Genomic DNA, 19,736 nt, shown 5'->3' with positions numbered 1-19,736 from the left:
CCTTTTTTTGCACAGAGAGACCAACATGTTTTGTCATGAGCATTGCTGGCAGGTGAGAGAGGAAGATGAGCAGCTGGACGAGTCCTTGATGTCATGGCTTAGGTTGCTGGGTCTTGTAATCATGCTACCCAATATGGGGGAGGAGGGGCAAGGCTGGCTCCAGTTAGTTGAATCTTCCGTGATTGCGTTTCTGTTGTTGCTGATAAGTAGCTGTTTTTGATTAGGACAAAATCTGTAGACAAGGACAGATCTCCTAATCCCTCTCCAGTCTCCACCACAAGGCCTATAAGAGAGAATTATTGCTGAGGGTGGGCAATGATGTCCACTGGAATGCGTTTAACTGGGATGTGGACTTAAGAACAAATGATGTTTTGTCACACCCCCACAAGGCCCCATCTGCACTTTATGTTTCAAGTACAGTGGTACCTCGGGTTAAATACTTAATTCGTTCCGTTGGTCCGTTCTTAACCTGAAACTGTTCTTAACCTGAAGCACCACTTTAGCTAATGGGGCCTGCCGCTGCCGCCGTGCCGCCAGAGCACGATTTCTGTTCTCATCCTGAAGCAAAGTTCTTAACCCAAGGTACTATATCTGGGTTAGCGGAGTCTGTAACCTGAAGCGTATGTAACCTGAAGTGTATGTAACCCGAGGTACCATTGTAGTTTCATACCACTTTAAACTGTCACAGCTCCCCCCCCCCAAAGAATCCTGGGGACCATAGTTTTTTTTAAGGGGGCTGTGAGTTAGGAGACTCCCCACCCCTCACAGACTACCATTCCCAGACTTCCGTGGAAAGAGGGACTGAATAATAGAGCTGGAAGTGACCACAAGTCCAGCACTCTGCAATGCAGAAATCTTTCACGCAATGTGGGACTCGAACCCAGGACCCTGAGATTAAGAGTCTCAAGCTCTACCCTCAAGGGGATTGTCAAACCACTCTGGAATTTATAAGGGTGATGGCAATACACTGGTCTCCTAACAACGCCCTTAACAAACTACAGTTCCCAAGATTAATTGGGGAACAGCTATGATTATTTATAGTAATATAATACTGCTTCGTCGGTATAGTGCATATGGGATCACAAAGCCGGTTCCTGGTCCTTTTCATGTTATGTTATAAAATAATACCCTTTTCTGATTATAGGGCGGCTGAGAATTGTTAGGCGGCCCTTTATCCCCGCACAGAGCTATAGTACTCACAGTTTCCTAGGAAGACGAATTGATTGTTAAACCGCTCCGATAGCTAGTAAATTAGCACATGCGAACTGTATGCAAATTCGAGCTGCGGGCATGTGCCCCTCCTCCCTCCCAGCCCTTCAAGGACTTAGGACTAGGTAAAGAAGGAGCTGCTTGGATCTTAACCATACAGTACACCGAAAAATGAAAAGCACGCTGGAGAAAACTCCCCGGGTGGACCTGGGTCAGCGCGAACCAAAGCGTCTGCTCGGGGCCGGCACTGTCAGCTCTGAACTCGGCTTGTTAAGAGATCAAGGGCTTCGGCCGGCTCGCAGGCAAAGTGCCCGGGGAAGCGCGCAGGAGCTCCTTGGAGAGGCCGGGCGGGACAAGCGCGGACAAGACGGGATGAAAGCGCAGCAGCGGAGGGGGCTGGAGACGCGGTGCAGGTATGAGCGCGCGAGGCGCGCGTCGGGGAGCCTTTTGCACGCGCCGCTGGCTGTTCCTTTGGCACGGAGGCGCAAAGCTTTGCTGGCTGGGCTGGGGCAAGTCGTAACTCTGGGCCCGCGCGCGTCACTGGGTAGCCAATTTTAAGGCGTCCCTTTTCCTGTTCCTGGCGGAAAGGACTGCGCTTCTGAAGAATGCTTTGCTTTTGTGCCGCATGGTTCAATCCTTCAAAGCGCTTCACAGCTCTTGTATAAATCATTCACCTCGGCTTTTTCTTCATCTTCTTTCATTAAAAAAAACACAGAAACTCAAACGGATCCCTGGAAGACGGATGGGCTGGTGTCAATGGCAGATGGGTGCAAGTGAGAAACGAGAGTTCAAAAGGAGGAGATGACGCAGCAGGGCGGTGCGTGTGGTGCCCGTCACCCCGCACCCCATATGCAATTTAAAATAAAAACAAATCTAAACTGTAAAATAACTTTTTTTTTAAATGATGCAAAACTTAAAGGTATGCTGAAATTAATATAACTTCTTTCCGGATGTCTACTTTGATGCTTAAAAAATAATCAAACGTATATATATATATATATATGCGCACACACACACACACACATATATAAACCCCAACCTATTTTTGTGTACATGCCTTTGCTTTCTGGGTGCCCTAACCACGTGCCTCAACTGCCTACTGAGTAGTCCTGCTGGTGCTGATGTAGTGAAGGCCACCGATGACTTGGAAGGTGGAAAAGGCAAATCCAAGATGCAACATGCCTTCCTCCTCTAAAAAGGAATTATTTTCAGGCCCGAGTTTATCTGTGAGGAGGAGGAAGAGCCACATTTCACGGGGACTGTACTGGAAAAAATTTGCTCATTGCAAAAATGCTGCTATCGCTAAGAAGCAACCAGCTATATCACGGCCTCCTGCCCTCTCCCCGCCATCTGTTGTAATAAATGTCAGACATATCAATTAGGCACGCACAGCGTACATTTAAAGGACTCTTATAAGAGTCATGGAGAGAATCCTGGGCATTGTAGTTTAAGGATACTTGGAACTGTAGGTCTGTAAGCTCAACACCAGGCTTCCTCAACCTCGGCCCTCCAGATGTTTTGAGACTACAATTCCCATCACCCCTTAGCACTGGTCCTGCTAGCTAGGGATCATGGGAGTTGTAGACCAAAAACATCTGGAGGGCTGAGTTTGAGGAAGCCTACTCAACACCCTTCACAAACTGCATCTCCCAGGATTCTTTTGGGGGAAGTCAGGATTGTTAAAGTGGCAGAAGAATGCTTTAAATGTATGGTGTAGGTGTGGATTTATACCTAGCCAGATGGGTGGGGTATAAACAATAAATGTTGTTGTTGTTGTATTTGCGCTAACCAAGGCAGCAGGGGGGAGAGCGCAACTCCATGGAAAATAGGGATGGGAAGTTGCTAAAAATAAGAAAAAAGACGAAATTCTTTTTCGATTGTATATGTTAAAAATTAATAAAACGTAATGGGGGAAATGGAGAAAGCATCGCTCGACATGTCAGAGCATGTGGGTGCTGCCCTCCCAGGGCAGGGAACAAGATCTAGCTCGGGCTCTGTGACCCTAAATGATGTTGGAACTGCTGGTACCATCACCGCAGACCGGCATTGGCCATGCAGCTGGTGGGAGAGGCTCCCTGTGCCTGATCTAGCTCCTCCCGGTCCATCACTGGATCACCTTCCCCACCACCTAGCAGCTGGCTGGAACTCTGCGCAGTCCTGCAAAACCTTCCCAGAGCCCAGAGGACTCGCTCCAATGAGACGTTGCATGAGCCCTGACCGTTTTAAAGTATCTGCAACATGAGAGAGACGCAGCAGCCCAACATGAGAGAGACGCAGCAGCCCAACATGAGAGAGACGCAGCAGCCCAACATGAGAGAGACGCAGCAGCCCAAGCGGAAAGCTCCCATAGGTGGATTGCATTCCATGCCTCCGCTGGGGGCGGGCGGGGGGGGGATAAAATAAAAATAAATCTGACTTCATTCAGTAGCAATCAGCAGCCCCACGTGACCCCCCAGGAAGATGACATCACCCTCATTCTAACCGCTCTCTCTCCCCACTTCCCCGTTATTTTAAAGGGGCAGCGGGAAATTGCGTCCTCCTGTCTGCTTACTTTAGGAGGTATTTTGCTGCTATTTCACGGGCTAGATTCAGCCACATACCGGCAAACTCCAGGCGAAGAACTACAGTGGATTTCGTGCTCCTGAGAAGCAAAGTCGCTTCCCTCCAACAGATCAGACTTTTTTTTTTTGAGATAAGGAGTGCCATGAGATAAATGCACTGGAAAACGATATCCTATTATAATATATAGTCTCCCTGAATGAATGTTTCAATAAACGTCGTCGGGACAGCGGGTGGCATCCCACTAAGCTTGCCTCAGAGTAGATCCGTAATAATTAAGGTCCCATTTCAGACACAACCCCCGCCCCAGGCCACGCACCTGCCTACTGCAAGCCCCAACGCGCTTACCACTGGTGCGCACTGCCTCCCTTGAAGCGTAAAAGCAGCGCCATGCAGCCGCGCTTCCCCCCCCCAAGGCTGGATTTGTCATGCAGCTGGCTTAATACACGAGCTCCCTCTCGTGGCTGCTGCCTGCCTGTTTTCTAACCCAGCCCCTTACTATCTCGATTTTTGCCCGCAAAACCCAGGCAGGAGAGCGTCTCACTGAGCACCCCCATTGCAAACCTCTAGCAAAAGAGACCAAGACCCTGTTCCCAGAGAGGGGCTCCTCTTCCTGTGCTTTTGACAAATATACCCGGCTGGGAGAGCAATAAACAGGTGATGGAGGCGATCTGTGGCTTTCTGTTGATCTCCAACTCCCATTTCCCTCTGCCGATATGGACACCACAACCACCAGGGGCAATTATTTTGTATAATAGAGGTGGCTTCACAGCAACTCTGGGGAGCTGAGAATGAGAGGCCCCACCTTTCACCCTTTTCGTTTCTACATTGCTTTCCTCCCTCTCATGCAGATGTTGAAACTACAACTCCCATCGTCCCTGGCTGTTGTCAAGGCTAGTTGGGGCTGATGGAAGTTGTAGGTCTAATAACATCTGGAAAGCTGCAGGTTTCTCATCCTTCGAATTGTTGCTAGATGCAGCCTCGAGGACTCCCGAGTTTCATACCGTTAAAAAAGCTAGGCGCCCACCCGCACTTTCTGCCGAGTGGTAGCAAAAATCCCAGGTGGTTCCAGGTGTCTGTGCTCCTTCGGAGAATTGAAGATGCAGAGGAGGCTGTCGTAGTTTTCAGAAATATGATTTATTCACGTATTTTCACTTTCAGTCTGCATGGAGGCAGTCTAGAACTTACAGCATGGTCGTCTCAAGAGGAGCTTGCAATGCAGGGATCTTTTGCCCAATGTGGTCAACACCTCTGTGCCACTCCGTTGTCAGCTGGGCGGAGAGAACGCAGGATGGTTGGGATCAGGGATGGGGAAAACCTGCGGCCCCACAAGATGTTAAGGGGTGTTAACGGAAAAATCCAAGGGCTCCCTTGGACAAAAAACAAAGACACCAACCAGGATAACTTGGAGCAAAACAGCAGCCTGTAGGCTTGGCCTTTATTGATCTGTTGCAACAGGGTGCTCCCCTCACCTACAGGAGAGAGGAGGGACCCAGAAAAATGGTGTGCAAGGCCTTATAAAGACTTTTGAAATTGCCACCCTGTAGATCAAGACCACCCCAAGAAACATCATACATACATCACAGAAGGGGTGTAACCTAAGACCACCCCTCAGATACATCACACCTACATCACAAAAAAGGCGGTCTAAAACAGAAAATTTGAATGTTGTTTTTCTCCTGTCCTTGTTTATCTCCTGTCTGGCAGGTTACTTGATTGGATTGCCTGGGGAGCCTGGCCATTCTTTTGTAGTGATAAATACTTAGTTCCTGGGCCATATCACAGGCTCACACCCTATTCAAACGCAGACATACCCTTAAGACAGGATTTGTGAAGGAAAAGACAATGGGGAGGCTTTTCCAGTTTGACCTTGCAGAGAAAACATTTGCTCAGTTTAGGAATCAAAATGGTTCCAGGTTGGCCTTCCTGTGCTGATCTATGTATGTGCTTGGTTGGTACACTTATGAACATTACCATATATCTAAGACCATAAAATTCCTATCATAGGGGAGGAAAGCAACGTTGAAAGGAAAGTATCCTTACAAATGAGGGTAGGCAGGCGTCTTTATTACTCAAAGTGATGGCGGTAGTGATGAATAGAGCGAACAACCTTGGAGGCGGGGAAGGAAGGAGATGGTCCTTAGGGCCTCTGACCTCACTGGTATTCCTCGCGGTTGCAAAACGCTAAAGTAGCTCTGGCTGTCGCACCCTCCAGATGTTGTGGGACTACAACTCCCATCAGCCCCAGCAGGCGGTTGGTCAAAGCTCACGGATGATGGGATTGTAGATTGTAGATAAAACCTCATGTGGCGGTTTGCAAAAAAGCTAAACCAATAAAAACATCACGTACAAAAAATTGCAACCATAATTTAAAAACCGGACAAGACAAGCAGGAAAGTTCACTTAGTCCCATGTAAGTAATCCTACATTGCGCGTGGGCCATTGAATTTAATGGGGCCTTGCACCCGAGTGCGCACGTTCAGGGCTGCGCTGCAAAATCCACATTTATTTACTTATTTCTCCCTCTTTCGCTTTCCTCGCATCGAATGGGTTAATTCCTACGCGCATGCGCAAGGCCTCCCCACGGCGCGGCAGCTGCCTTTCTTGCGCAAGCGCGGCAACACGACTGGGAAAAGCCGCCCAGGCCGCGGCCTGCCAGACGGGCATGCGCGGCGCGCCGGCCGCCGAGCCCCTTCTCCGTCACCCGCCCATGCGCAGAGCAGAGTCGCAAATAGCTTCGCCTTCGCCGTCGAGGCCCTAACGGCGCACGCGCAAGAGGGGACGAGCGCTGAGCGGGCAGGCCCCGCCTGCTTTCCCTGTCTGCGCTTGCGCAGCGAGGGTCCTGTGGCTAGAGGGGACCGGGCTGCCCCTCCCCAAATCCGGAGGAACCGGTGAGTGTTGGGTGTGCGTGTGTGCGCCCGCCCGGTGCATTATGGGAAAGGGGCAGATTTTTTTATTTGTTTGCCTGCCCTCCCCCTATGGTCCTTAATACCCCTCACCCCTCCAGCCGCAGTGCAGCATGGGATTGTGGGCTCCTCTTGTGGTCCATGGAGCCCCAGAGCATTATGGGGACTGAACTCAGCTCTGCTCCATACCTGGGGCAAGGGGCTGACCTCTGCTCTCCCAGAGCATTATGGGAGCGGTCCATACAGTGTCAGCCCCAGTGCATTGTGGGATGAAGTCTCCCCCTGAGCCCCCCACTCTTTCCCTCCTCCTCCTGTGCTCTCTGGGGTCTCTCTCTCCCCTGCCCCCTGCAAATCCCCCAGGCCCCCACTGCCTCCATCCATGTTGCGAGCCGGGGAGCCTGTGCCAGGCATTTATAACTAGTTCTGCTCCTCTTCCAGGTTTGGGCTGTTGGCATTAAGGGGTGATGTCTGAAGTACCCAAGCATGTGGAAGCTGGGAGCTCAGAGGACATTGGCTTTGAGGAGGAGAAGGAGGAGGAGGGGACTTCGACCGGTGAGCAAAGTGTAGTGAGCCACGAGGGAGAAGGCCCATTTGCTTTGAGTGGGTGGGAGGGGAGGGCATGGGGGTGCTTGATTTTCCCTCCCTCCTGCCAGTAGGCCTGTGTGGTCAGGTAGAGGGCGCCTTGGTTTGTACGTAGGTGCCAGACTCACTGCACTAGGGGGACTGGGAGCATAATATAATTCTTCCAGGGAGTTGGCCCTTCCCTGCCAACTCACAGATTTGCTGGCCCGCCTAAGCAGAGCAACAATTGATTTACCTCCAAGGGCTGCCCTGAGAGTAGTAAGTCTCCGTTCGCATGAGAGGGCTGGATGTTAGCATCCTGTAGAGCTAGGCTCCATAGGCTTTGGTGTTACCGTTAACTTTCCCACTGGCTGCAGTTGTTTCAGCAGGGCACTAGGGGGTGGTATCCTACAAGAAAGGGCCCAGGCAGCTGCAGAACTTTTAGGAGAACATTTGTCCCACTCTCTAACCATGGTACTGCTGAGTACTGAGCATTGGTTTGTTTTCATAGTAGGCATGATCCACACCCACCCACACCCCACCTGTTGTTGGTGGGCTATTCTTGGATTGGCTCCCGAGAGCTGAGTAGCACAGCTGTTTAAATAAGCCCATTGAATCTACTAGTATTTTGTTAGTAATCTACTGGAGTGCTTTGTGTCTCCATTCTAGCTGTAGAGCAGAGGAGGTGCCTTCTTGCGCAGGCAGCATGGAAAGTGCAGAATAGTAGCTTCTTAGCAGACTGTGGGGCACGGGGGGGGGCTGCGGGGGAAAGAAAAGCCTTCTACCAAGTGGGTTCGTGGAGAAGGGGCAGAGTATAAGGCTGTCAGAGGTAGTATCCATCCCACTTGCAAGAAACCTTGGAAGGGGAGAGTGCTCTTGTGCTTGGATCCTTCTCCCTGGTTTCCCATAGCCATGTGGTAGGCCATTGTGAGAACAGGATATTGGGCTAGATGGGCTCTCTGTATATTATATTCTCTCAGTCTATAGACCTCTTGGCCTTGAAATCCCAGTTCCCAATTGAAAGGTGACATTTGTGGAGCAGGACTAGGCACTGAGGAGGAGATACTTGTCTTTATGGTGATCTCTTCTGCATGGCTGGCAGTGGTCCCATGTGTTCATGGCAGTGCTCAATTTGTGGCCAGCCTCTATAGCATACAGATGTATGATCTTCTTGGTTCATTGTGAGCTCTCTTTGACCAAAATCATCATTTTGATTCATTATTTAGGCATATTATATTACCATGGAGCTTAGGGTGGGCTTAAAAAAGAAAAGAAATATGTGCAATAACCCAACAACAAACTTGCAAAGGAAGGTGTAAGTGAATGAAGCTTCACAGATGATGAGGGTTTTGAATTCGGGTCTCTCTCTCTCTTCCCCCCTTCTCCTCCCAGTCTAAACACAGCAGTTGAGCCACACTGTCTGCTCATCCAGCCTATGTCAGGGACCCAGTTCAGACATCTAGAACTTGTAAAAAGGCAGTTGCAGAATATACACATTTCTCTTGGAAACTTGTGGAAGCCTGAGCATCATTCAGGAGTGGAAAACTCTTGTGAGACCTTTTGATGGGCTTTCATTTATGATGGCTAGCCTTTCAGTGGAATGAAGGTTCAGGCAAGGTTGTGTGTCTTTCTTAGTTCTGCACAAGCACACGGAAAGTGTGACAATGGGAACTAGACACAGATTTTAGTGTTCTCAGTCTTGGCTATATTCTTTCTATTTTTAAAAAGAAGAAGAGGAACAAATTTCTAGTCCCTAAGGTTGAGAACATGGCCTTGGAAGTGTCTTTTGTCCTGGGGAGCCCTGCCTTAAAACCTTAAGCTCACAAAATGGTCTCGGCCTCAGTTTGCCACCTGCAAAATAGACATGGGTGTAGCCTGAGTTGATTCAAGGGGTGTTGAGTACCTTGACTACTTATTTTGGTCAATATCCTACTTCATTGTAAAGGTGGGTAATGTGTTACACAAAGGAGCTGCATTTTTAAGAATATATTTTGAAGGTACAACATTTTAAATGAGACCTTTGGTGGATAAAGTTACATTATATCTATATAAATAGGTACATGAAACATATTTGAGGTTTCAAAAGAGTAGTTAGTTCATGAGGGATGTGGAGCTATGTGTGTGGAAAGGGGAGGGAAGGTGGAGATAGAAAATCATTAATGGATTGGGATATTTGGGATGAGTCCTTACTTTTGAATGCATCTGTATTCAAGCCTCCTCTGATGATGAATTAGCCTAGAGCTGTCTGAGGTTCTGCCAGTTATGGACTGTGATTCTTCTAGGTGTCTCCACCATGCACGAGGAAGAGGATGAATCTGAAGCTACATCCGTATCTTCTGGAGACAGCAGCCCCCCTACCCCATCAGCCCAAAGCCTTCCAGGTACAAGGACATGAAAACGTCATATCACAAAGCAAGCTTTCCCTGTAGCAAAATGGCTGAACTAGACTGTTAAAGGGGGATCTTGTGTTGGAGCTGGGGCTCAATTTGAGTCTGGATTTAGCCACCCGTTTGCAGTGCCAGGGATTCAGCTCAGGAGCCTCATGCTGGTCATGAAGAAAGCACCTCTGAGCATTTCAGGAGTGCATTTCCAGCACCGCTAACTGTAGCCCTTGCCATCCTTGCACATTTTAGAGGAGTTAGCAGAATTTCTGGATTACAGGGTGTGGCTTTCAGGCTGGCTTTGAGCCCCAGAACTTCCCCAGCCCCGGGATTTGACTTCCCCCACCCACTCTGAATGACAGAAGCTGATATGCAAAGGAATAAAATATTAGGCAAATGGGAAGAACTTTCCCTGCTCCATTATTGTAACTCCGAAACCTGGAGGTGTTGTTGTCTGTACCTCACTGCATTTCCCCCCTTCCTCTGCCTCTTTTATTAGGCCCCCGGAGCAAAGAGCCGCAGGCGACAGTCGGGGAGCCGGTGGACGATGGCGGAGAGGCTGGGCAGGATCAGCTGAGCTCTTCGCTGGCTCCCAGCCCTGAGTGGCATGAATGCCCCGAATGCGGCCGTGGCTTCGGCACTTCGCGCGCCCTGAAGGTGCACCGCAGCTACCACGAGGGGCGCAAGCGGCCACACAGCGGCTCCTCTTCCTCCAAACAGCCACCGCCTCTGATCCTGCCCAGTAACCCCAACAACCAGGAAGGGCGAGCAGCCCCCACCTCTGGCCGGGGCCGAGTTTTTCACTACATATGTGCCGAGTGCGGCCTGGGCTTTGCCTCCCCGGCCACCCTGGAGGGCCATCGCTGCGAACACGGCTGGTGCTGGAGCCCCCCGCCCGCTCCCCATAACAAGCTCCCCCCCTCCCCCACCCTGAGGGAGGCCAACGGGGACCAGGACACAGATGGGGCCGACGGACCGTACCACTGCACCGAGTGCCCGGGGGAGTTTGGCTTGGTGTCAGAACTTCACGAGCACTACATGCTCCATGCCCGAGGAGAGCTGTAGATCACATCTTTTCTGCCCCCCCCCAACCCCACTCCCTAATCTAATCAGTGGCGCCTGCCGAGGGATCTGTCTGGCCAGGACTCTGGGAGAGAAGTGAAACCTCCTTCATTTTTTTATTTTTTGAGGTCCTCTTTTAGTTTCATTCTATTTTTCTAAAATGAATTTAGCAGGAGGGGAGGAGAGTTGGGAGGGTACGCGGTTGCTTCGGAGCAATCCCTCCTGCTTGCCCTGCCTCCTCAGAGTAAGTGTAGCAAACGCAGGAGCCCCCTGCCCCCCTGCAGGGAAGGGAGCTGTTGCCTTCTCCCTGCCCCCAGAGAGAGGAGCTATCTACAGGTCTGGCGCCTGTATGTCCTAGCTAATTATTCCCCAAAGGGAGCCCATGTCAATGGGCTTTTTGCAATGGAAGCACTAAGCAGTATTGGGCGTGTTGCTCATTCTTAAACAATTGAACCAGGAGAGATTTTATTCCAGGCCTATCTCAAGGTTGAGGGAGGAGGAAGGGGCTGGGTTAGAACGGCATGTCCTGTGCACAAGGGTCCTGCATCCCTGCTGCCCACCCTCTTACTGTGTAGACAGTCCCCTCCCCAATTTAGGTGCCCATCCTCTCGCTCGTCACCATCTTTGGCACCTGGGTGGTCCATGCTGAACCGAAGCTGTGTTCCGTCTGTCTCTGTGTGTGCGTGTGCGTGTGTTTGGCTTTTCAAAGAGAGCGGCTTCTAGAGACGGCATCCATTCAGCATCAATCATGAATATTAACAACCTCTCTTTGCAGTAGCTGGGAGAGTCGGTTTAATAAAAGTGATTCTGTATGTGTGACTTCTCACTGTGCCCATCTCTCTCTTCGTGAATGGGGGAAGCTCAATGGCACTGGATTTGGCTTCAGAGATGGATGAGGGGCTATTTCAGTTGCAGGGGAACTCTTTGACCCTCCAGGTGTTGGCTGAATGGCAACTCTCATCAGCCCCAGCAAGCATAGCCAGGGACGAAGATAGTTGTAATCATCCCTTTCCACTGGCGATGCTGGCTGGGGCTGATGGGAATTGGAGTCCAACACTATTTAGAGGTCCCCAATCCCTGCTAGAGAAACAACTAGAGCACCATGCAGTCTTAACGTCCAGTTCCTGTTGAAAGCTGATTTTGGAGTAGCCAAAAGTACAGGGAGAAGACACAGAAGCGAAGGGAAGTTTACATATCACCAGTAAAAATGCTACCATCAATGCATGGAATCAAAGCGACAGAACACAAAAAGGAAAAGAGATGGGGACAGAAGAGGAACAATTTCAACTCACGCACCAATTCTTAAGTTAAATAGTAGCTGGAATTGGGAACAGAGGAGCCAAATGGAACTGGTTTCCAGCAGAGCTGATGGAGCCCTCATTCCCTTTATTCCATCTGCTGCAGCCTGATGGCATAGCTGCTGCCAGGTGACAGTTGAGGGAGAAGCTAAATAGATCTGTAGTATAGCTTAGGAGCTACCGTTCTGCCATATGTGTGGTGGTTTAGCTCTGTTAAGAAAGATGAACACGCTTGTCTCGTGCACTTGAAGCACATATTAGGAAATAGCTGTGTTGCTTTGGCATAGTTCCCAGGTAGCTCTTGATACAGAATGAACCCACTCCTTTATTTTTAAGTTTTCAAAAAAGCACTGAAACTGTTGGGCAAACATTTCCTTCTGTCAGGATCTGTTAATTCAGACGCACATATTTACAGCTCTGTTGGGTGGCAAATCCCTTCACTAAATACTATATCCTTAAATACTTTAATACTATATCCTATATACTTCCTGTCAAGCGAGTCCCAGTATGTGGGATTTCACAAGTAAATTTGCATAGCTAGGGATGATGGGAGTTGTAGGCTTTCCTCCTCCCTGCTCTATAGCTATACCTTGAAAGTTTGCAAGGCTGTCTCAAGAGTGATTTGTTTCTCCAGATTACCCAGATTTTCATGAGACTTCCATCATTCCAGTTCCTTATTCTAGACAGCAACTTCAGTTTTGAGAATAGGTATGACAAACAAAATACCACTTAAAATATTATTTTTTAAAAAAAACATTGCTTTTTGGTGCTGCCTTCAATTGTTTTTAACAAACAACCAAACAATGTATTGTTAATTGTGAACCAAAACGGATTTAAATCTGCTCAGTTCTGCCTTCATTATAAAACATGTTCTGGTTTCACCCATTGCTGGGTAGAACAAGCAGCTAGCTGCAGGCTTGCATGAAGAGCCACGTGGTTGACCACAGTGAGAACAGGATGCGGGGCTCCGATGGACCATTTGCCTGATCCAGCAGAGCTCTTCTGTTAGGAAGTGGACTCTGTCTCCTGGAAGCTCATGCCACAATAAAAAACACTTGTTGGTCTTTCAAGGCACCACAAGACTTGTTGATTTTGATGCCAACAGTCCTAACACATCTAACCCCTCTGGAAATTGTTTACCACGTTAAGACGAGGTATGATGACTATTAAATACTTTTCTACTCGCTCCCGAAACGAGCAATTTGTGGAAAGTGTGAGAATCCTCATCATGATCTCACGGCCCGCCCCCTGTGTGTGTGTGAATGAAAATAAGGAAAACGGGGGCTAAAATAAGAGAAAGTTGCATGGTAGAGCTGCCCTGGCTTTGGCACGGCAGTAGGAACGACCAGGCAGATTTTCAGCCGGTGAAGATTTCCTTCCTATCTGCAGCTTTGGCCAAAGCTTCACCTGCTGAACATCTTCCCGTTATGCTTGCTATTAAAAGCGCAGAGCTGGCCTCGGCTAACCAAGCCAGCGCATGCGCCCTGCAATCTCAGCCCTCCACTTCGCGGTTGGGATCGGAAGCAGGAAAGAGCATGCGCATAAGCCCCCTTTTTTCAACAAAGCGATGGAAATCTATGGTCGGCACCATAGACTGTCTTAGACGAATCGGAGGCGGCCTTATGGAGGTGGCTGCGCTTGCCCTATAACTCTATGGTAGAAGAGCCTTCCCACCTATCGTCAACGTCTTATTTGGACGCACCGCGCCGCTTACGTCGCACCAGGGCTGCCTAAAATATTGCCTGAAAAAATAATCACGGAGTGCGCCCGTCTAGGGACCACAGAGGGGTAACTGCGCGAAGGCTCCCCAGTCGCAGTCTATTCCTGTATCTGTGCCACGAATAAAAAGCTGCGGCGGCAACGAGATAAAAATATGCGCATGGATATTAGTCAGGCGGATGTTTAGACATCACTCTAAAGGAAATTGGCGAGGAGGAGGAAGGTCCCCGGAAGCAGGGGAAAAAAAACACAGTGTGGGGAAGAAAAAGAAACGTAGAGAAAGGTGACGGTTGAGATGTGCATTTTTATTTTTCCGCGTTGACAGGGGAGCCGAGCGTGCCTTTTCGAGAGAGGCTTTTCGTTGTTTCTTAAGGGCCGGGAGTGGAGAGATGGCAGAGGGAAGAGCCTGAGGAGGAGCTGGAACAGTCGAGGGACTGGCGAGAGGTGAAGGTGGGAGACCTGACCGCGGGCGGAGGGAGGGAGAGAGGCTGCTCTGGGCGTAGGTGGGGAGGGGGCGCCGCTAGCCCTGAGGAGGGGCTGGGAGCCTATGGTCGCCACAGCAGGCCATTCGGAGACCCCAGCTCCCGGCGGCAGCAGCCGGCGGGACCCATGGCTGGGGATTGTGGGAGTTGTAGTCCCACGGGGGCTCTTCCCCCTCCCGGCTCGGTGGAGGTGATATTGTGGGGCTAGGGGTGCGGTGGGCGCTTTTGCGGGAGGGAGGAGGCTCCTCTTAGGAGACGTTCAGCGAGGAGGAAATGTTGGGGGCGGGCCCAAATGTATAGCACTTTATTAGTTAAAACAAGCTTTCAAGCCACGTTGGGTGGTTGTTGTTGTGTTTATTAGCATGTTATATATTTTCATGTTTTTGGTTCGTAAAGCACCATGTGATCCTTGGATGAAGTGTGTTATAGAAATATAATAAATAATACGATGGTGATGATGATTACCAAAAACCTGGTAAGCTGGTCCATGAAACAAGTAGTAATAGCCTCTTAGAATGTCTTTTGCTAGCACAATGGCGGTCTTAAAAAAGCAACAACTGTACGCTTGTGCATGTATTTTTCCTTGGAAGACAACACTTTCAGTAATGTTTGCAAAGAAATAGCAACAACAAGAGTCCGCCTATCTTCTAGTTTACAGGTGCCTCTTTGCTTGGTTGACCTGAAACAGTATGTTGAAAAAAGCTGCTTCGCTAACTGCTGTTTACATTTCCTGGAAGCAGAAGCTATGAGGAACATCTCCTTTAAAAAGGAGTGTATCACACATGGGCATAACCTGAGTTGTGTATGAGGAAGGGAGCCAAGAGGGATTCGGGTTTTTGCTCACAACTTGGTTTCATTCTTACAGGTAGCAATGGCTGACTCTTCTGCAGTCAGTACGCCACTGTTGACTGAGCATCTTCTTACAAAGGTGTCGGACTGCAATGGGCTTGATGTTTCAATAGTTCAGGAGCATCCAACAATCTGTAAGCCAGAGCCTATCTGTGTAGAGGAGGTGAGCTCCACAATGCTGCCCCCTGTCTGCCCAGGCACAAATGACAGAGAAAAAGGACCCCCTAGCAATAGTTCAATCTGTGAGTACTATGGTTTTGTTTTTGCTTTTAGAATTTAAACGATTCTCCAGCTGGTGAAAGAGAGTTTCTAGCACCCTGTTATAAACAACTATTAAAAAGTTGCATTAGAAGTCATAATCTTCTTCCCTTTAGCATGTTTCTCTGCCAGCATTCTGAAATATGAACAAGGATGTGACTGCATGGCATCATGAGACACAGGTTTTCTGCATGGCACCATTTGCAGTGCAGACAGCGAGCTGTAGGTCTATGCATGCAACCCAATGTATTGCCCAGTTTCTGCATTTTCCTAGCTTTCATTAAAAAATGAGGGGAAAGCTTCTAGCTCTCATGACTATAGAGGGAAATCTTTAAAACTGCTACTTAATTTAATGCTCACTTTCAGGTAAGTAACCACTGCCTCTAGGTGAGGAATGCCTGTCCACTTTTTATCGCCTATTCATCCTGATAGTTTGCATGTGAGGCCCATCTCCTAATCAACTCTTCATTCTCCCTTTATCCCTGCTGGGGAACAGCCAAAGTGTTCCACAGTGATTACTTGACTGGAGAAACACAACAGTGTGTAAAGGCAACTGCTGCTTGGTATCTCCCCTCTCCCCACTTCTGCTATCAGATGTCACACTTCATCAACAGCTGATGAAGGAGAGTGTAGCTTATGCAACCACCTCCTCAATAGTTTGTGTACAATGCTGACTTAAGCCCACATAGCTTGCGTAGTCCAAAGGTTGTGAGAATGAATAGTGTCCTGCTGATGAAAAACTGATTGCCAGGAAGGCAGACTTTTCATGGCATTCTCTCCACCTGTTTCTCCTTCTCTTCAGGGAGGTTCTGCAAAGTAAGCTGCAGGTTCTGCCAGGCCCTGTTTGATTCCCTCTGTTTCTCTTCATCCCCAGACAGCCTGGGTGCCAATCAGTGTTTTCACTGCCTGATCACCTTCCCAGATGAGAAGTTCAAGGAGCGGCACATGAAGCGGGAACACCCGGAGGACTTCGTTCAGGCCAATCTGCGTGATGCTCTTTTTGTCTGCTTCATATGTAACAAGGCCTTTGAGAGTTCACGTGCGCTCATCTGCCACCAGCGGGGCCATGCGCCAGCCCCGCCCTCAGACTCTACTGACTCCTTGCGCCCTACCTTTGACTGCCATGATTGTGGCCGCCGCTTCAGCCAGTTGGCCAACTACCAGCGTCACCGCCTGGGCCATGCCGCGGGCCACAGCTTACCTCACCAGTGTCCGGACTGTGGCAAGAGCTTCCGACAGCTTTCAAACTTGCGTCGGCACCAGGCTTTCCACCAGCAGACCCAGGAGTTGCTGCCCTCCCTCCCCTATTCCTGCATGGACTGTGGGGAGAGCTTTAACCAGGAGGCTGGGCTGCATGAACACTACATCCGCCATGCCCGCGGGGAGCTCTAATATAAGCTGTAGCTTCGTATCTATTCCCTGGATCCAGATGGAGGCAGGATGACAGGCATTGCTGTGTGAGATGCAGAGCCAGAATGAGACAAGGAACAGGATTGACGGGTCCTTTCTGGTTCAGAAACAGAAGGGGGAAGCCGCTATTTTCAGGAGGTGTCACATCTGGTTTTGCTCCAGCCAGGAAGAATAGTTGGTAAAGGGATATATACAAAGCTGTATTTTCCTTATAGGAAGTGCTGTCTCCATAGAGTGAGGTTAACTGAAGGACCAAGGATGGGAATATTCACTTTTAGGAGATGCTGACTTCCATGGCAAGATTTGCTACTGGTCAAAGGGGTGGGAAGCTTCCGTCAGTATTTTGCCTTTTCTAGATGCTCGGCTGTCATGAAGGGCACACTTTTTGCACTCCCACCTGCCCAAGCTTGGAATTTCTGGGTAGCCTTGCAGAGAAGCTGCTTGCTTCCTGCAGAAGGTTGGGAAGAGTTAACAGTTTGAGGGTGCAGAGTAGAAGTTAAGTCAGCTGATTAAACCCTACAAGTGCTTTTTAATAGGGAAAGGAGAATTCAAGTGAGAATATTCTCTTGCTTTTTAAACCTGAACTATACACAGCTTTGGGTTTGAGCCAACCCCTTCAGTTGTGAGTACAGTGATACCTCGGGTTACATATGCTTCAGGTTACAGCCTCTGCCAACCCAGAAATAGTGCTTCAGGTTAAGAACTTTGCTTCAGGATAAAAACAGAAATTGGGTTCTGGCGGTGCGGCGGCAGCAGGAGGCCCCATTAGCTAAAGTGGTGCTTCAGGTTAAGAACAATTTCAGGTTAAGAATGGACCTCCGGAACGAATTAAGTACTTAACCCAAGGTACCACTGTATCCTGATTGGATTCTCTACTCAAGTGAGAGTGCAGCTGATTGGGAGGCAGAATACCAGTGTTTTTTCCTTCTTCCTGGGGGTACTCGAGGGTACGCAGTACTGGCACCTTTTCCTAGAAGAAAAGCACTGGTTAAAAACATGGCACTTTCTGTAACAACTTCATGGTGAATACTGGCACCTTTTTTTAAAAAAAAGAAGAAAAGCACTGCAGAAGACAATATACATTATGTTCTACAGCTCTGTGTACAATACCAGAAGCACCTCTTAGGCTCTCAATAGGACAGCGGTGGAGAATCTTTTTCCTGTTGATGGCTGCATTCCCTTGAGGGAGGGAGGCAGAGTCAAAAGTGGGCAGGGCCACCTCTCTTCTCTCCTTCCTTTTCCTTCCCCACCCAGCAGGCTGCTGGGGGAAGTACATATCTGTGCTTCCCAGAGATCTGAGCCAGTGTCTTGCAGAGTCTCTCTGCTACCTCCATCCATTTCAGCCTTCCTTCTGTATTTTTCCCCTTCCTGCCCCCTTTCTCCAGACATTAGGCTGCATGATACTGTGCTGAAGTCCGCCGATTACCCACTCCGGCAGGAAGGTAAACGGCGTTTCCGTGCACTGCTCTGGTTTGCCAGAAGCGGCTTAAGTCATGCTGGCCACATGACCCGGAAGCTGTATGCCGGCTCCCTTGGCCAGTAAAGCGAGATGAGCACCGCAACCCCAGAGTCGTCCGCGACTGGACCTAATGGTCAGGGGTCCCTTTACCTTTACCTTTTACCCTTTCCCCATCCCCCTCCTTGTCCCTTGGGGAAAAGATATGCCTTGAAAAGAGAATGGCAGAGCGGTATAGTTCTTACACTCCGGTTTGTTTGCTACCCAAGCATGGAACAGATTACACTGGCTCTTCTGGCCAGTTCAGTGTGTTAGAAATGTGACAGCCCTATGCTGTCCACTTGGTGGCACTGCCAGCTAGAAATTGAAACCATAGTCTCTATTCCAAGGCACCTAACACTAACAAATAAATCTACTTTGTACTGAGTCACTATATATACTGAGTCATTGGTCTGCTTGGCCCAGTACTGTTTTTGCCAGCTGACATTTGAGAACATTCTCAAACCCCAGATCCTTTTAAACTGGCGATGTTGCGGATGGAACATGAGACCTTCCGTTCTCTCAAAACTGAGCTGTGGACACTGCTAAACCATGCTAGATCACATGGAATGGCCTTTGCTTGCCCAAATAGGCACTTAGGCCCCTCCTGCACTATAACCTGCAGTGTTATACGGCTTTAAATTGTCATGGCTTTCCCCCAAAGGAGCCTGGGAACTGTTGTTTGTTATGGGTGCTGTGAGTTGTCAGGAGATCTCTAATCCCCACACAGAGCTACAATTTCCAGAGTTGACTAGGGAGAGGGATTGATTGATAAACCACTCTGTCAAGGGAATAGGGGTCTCCTCACTGCTCTCAGCACCCTTAACCAAGTAGGATGTTTTGGAGAAGAGCTATGTCTGTTTATAGTAGTATAATACTGCTTATGTAGCCTCAAATTCAGCTCCTGGTCCTTTTCATTTTATAATTTCCACCCCGGATAATAAAAACAGCCCATGATTTCTTTCTTTCCCCACTAATGCAACTCTAGTAGTAGTAGTAGTAGTTTGCTCTTCCCATTAAAATGAATTGTGTGGCTGTCTTTAGAGAGCTGTATCCCCATTTAGAGCTTGTGATTGCCATTATTCATATATTGCTACAGGGCTATACAAGTACTCCTGTGCTAGAGGAGCACAGCAGAAAGCTCAGCATCTGAATTCACAAAATAAAACTGAAAAACGGTAACAATGATTTGCGTGCACATATCTAATGTGGGATAATGAGTTGTTGCTCTTTACTCATTGATAACACAGGCACTAGCCAATAGGTGCCTGCCATTCTCTCTCAGCCACATTCCACCCAGCACACAATGGATATTTTAGCAGGAGGAGGAAAATTGCTTAGCAATGAAATGTGTCTTAAAAGCAGGGAAGTATACTGCGCCCATAAATAGTAGGGCTACTAGAAGTGTCTGAGTGCACGTCCCAGGTTCTTTCTTCATCCATCTTCAGGTAGGGCTTGGAGAAAGCCCTGTCTGAAATCCTAGAGAGCTGTTACCCATCCATCTAGGCAAGACTTAACCGAGATGGACCATTGGTTCTGACTCTGTA

At 49.0% G+C, this 19,736-nt stretch overlaps 1 protein-coding gene and 1 pseudogene across 3 annotated transcripts; both read left to right on the top strand.

The window, feature by feature from the left end:
- Window positions 1-6,483: 6,483 nt before the first annotated feature.
- Window positions 6,484-11,497, top strand: LOC114603399 (zinc finger protein 629-like). 2 transcript variants are annotated; one of them, XM_028742368.2, is made up of 4 exons: window positions 6,485-6,659; window positions 7,113-7,226; window positions 9,518-9,616; window positions 10,116-11,497. In XM_028742368.2, the coding sequence occupies exons 2-4, from the start codon at window positions 7,139-7,141 to the stop codon at window positions 10,679-10,681; spliced, it is 753 nt and encodes a 250-aa protein (XP_028598201.2). In that variant the 5' UTR covers window positions 6,485-6,659; window positions 7,113-7,138; the 3' UTR covers window positions 10,682-11,497. The 2 variants fall into 2 exon arrangements, with proteins under 2 accessions (XP_028598203.2, XP_028598201.2); XM_028742370.2 differs by lacking the exon at window positions 7,113-7,226 and having other exon boundaries at window positions 6,484-6,659.
- Window positions 11,498-13,223: 1,726 nt separating this feature from the next.
- On the top strand, window positions 13,224-18,585 carry LOC114603400 (uncharacterized; annotated as a pseudogene). The gene is made up of 4 exons (XR_013393766.1): window positions 13,224-13,604; window positions 14,021-14,099; window positions 15,043-15,268; window positions 16,159-18,585. The product of XR_013393766.1 is annotated as an uncharacterized LOC114603400 (transcript).
- The last annotated feature ends 1,151 nt before the right edge of the window (window positions 18,586-19,736 follow it).

This window comes from Podarcis muralis, chromosome 7, assembly GCF_964188315.1.
Source record: "Podarcis muralis chromosome 7, rPodMur119.hap1.1, whole genome shotgun sequence".
NCBI lineage: Eukaryota > Metazoa > Chordata > Lepidosauria > Squamata > Lacertidae > Podarcis > Podarcis muralis.
Note: the sequence above shows the minus strand (reverse complement) of the source record. Positions and strands in the feature narration are given on the sequence as shown.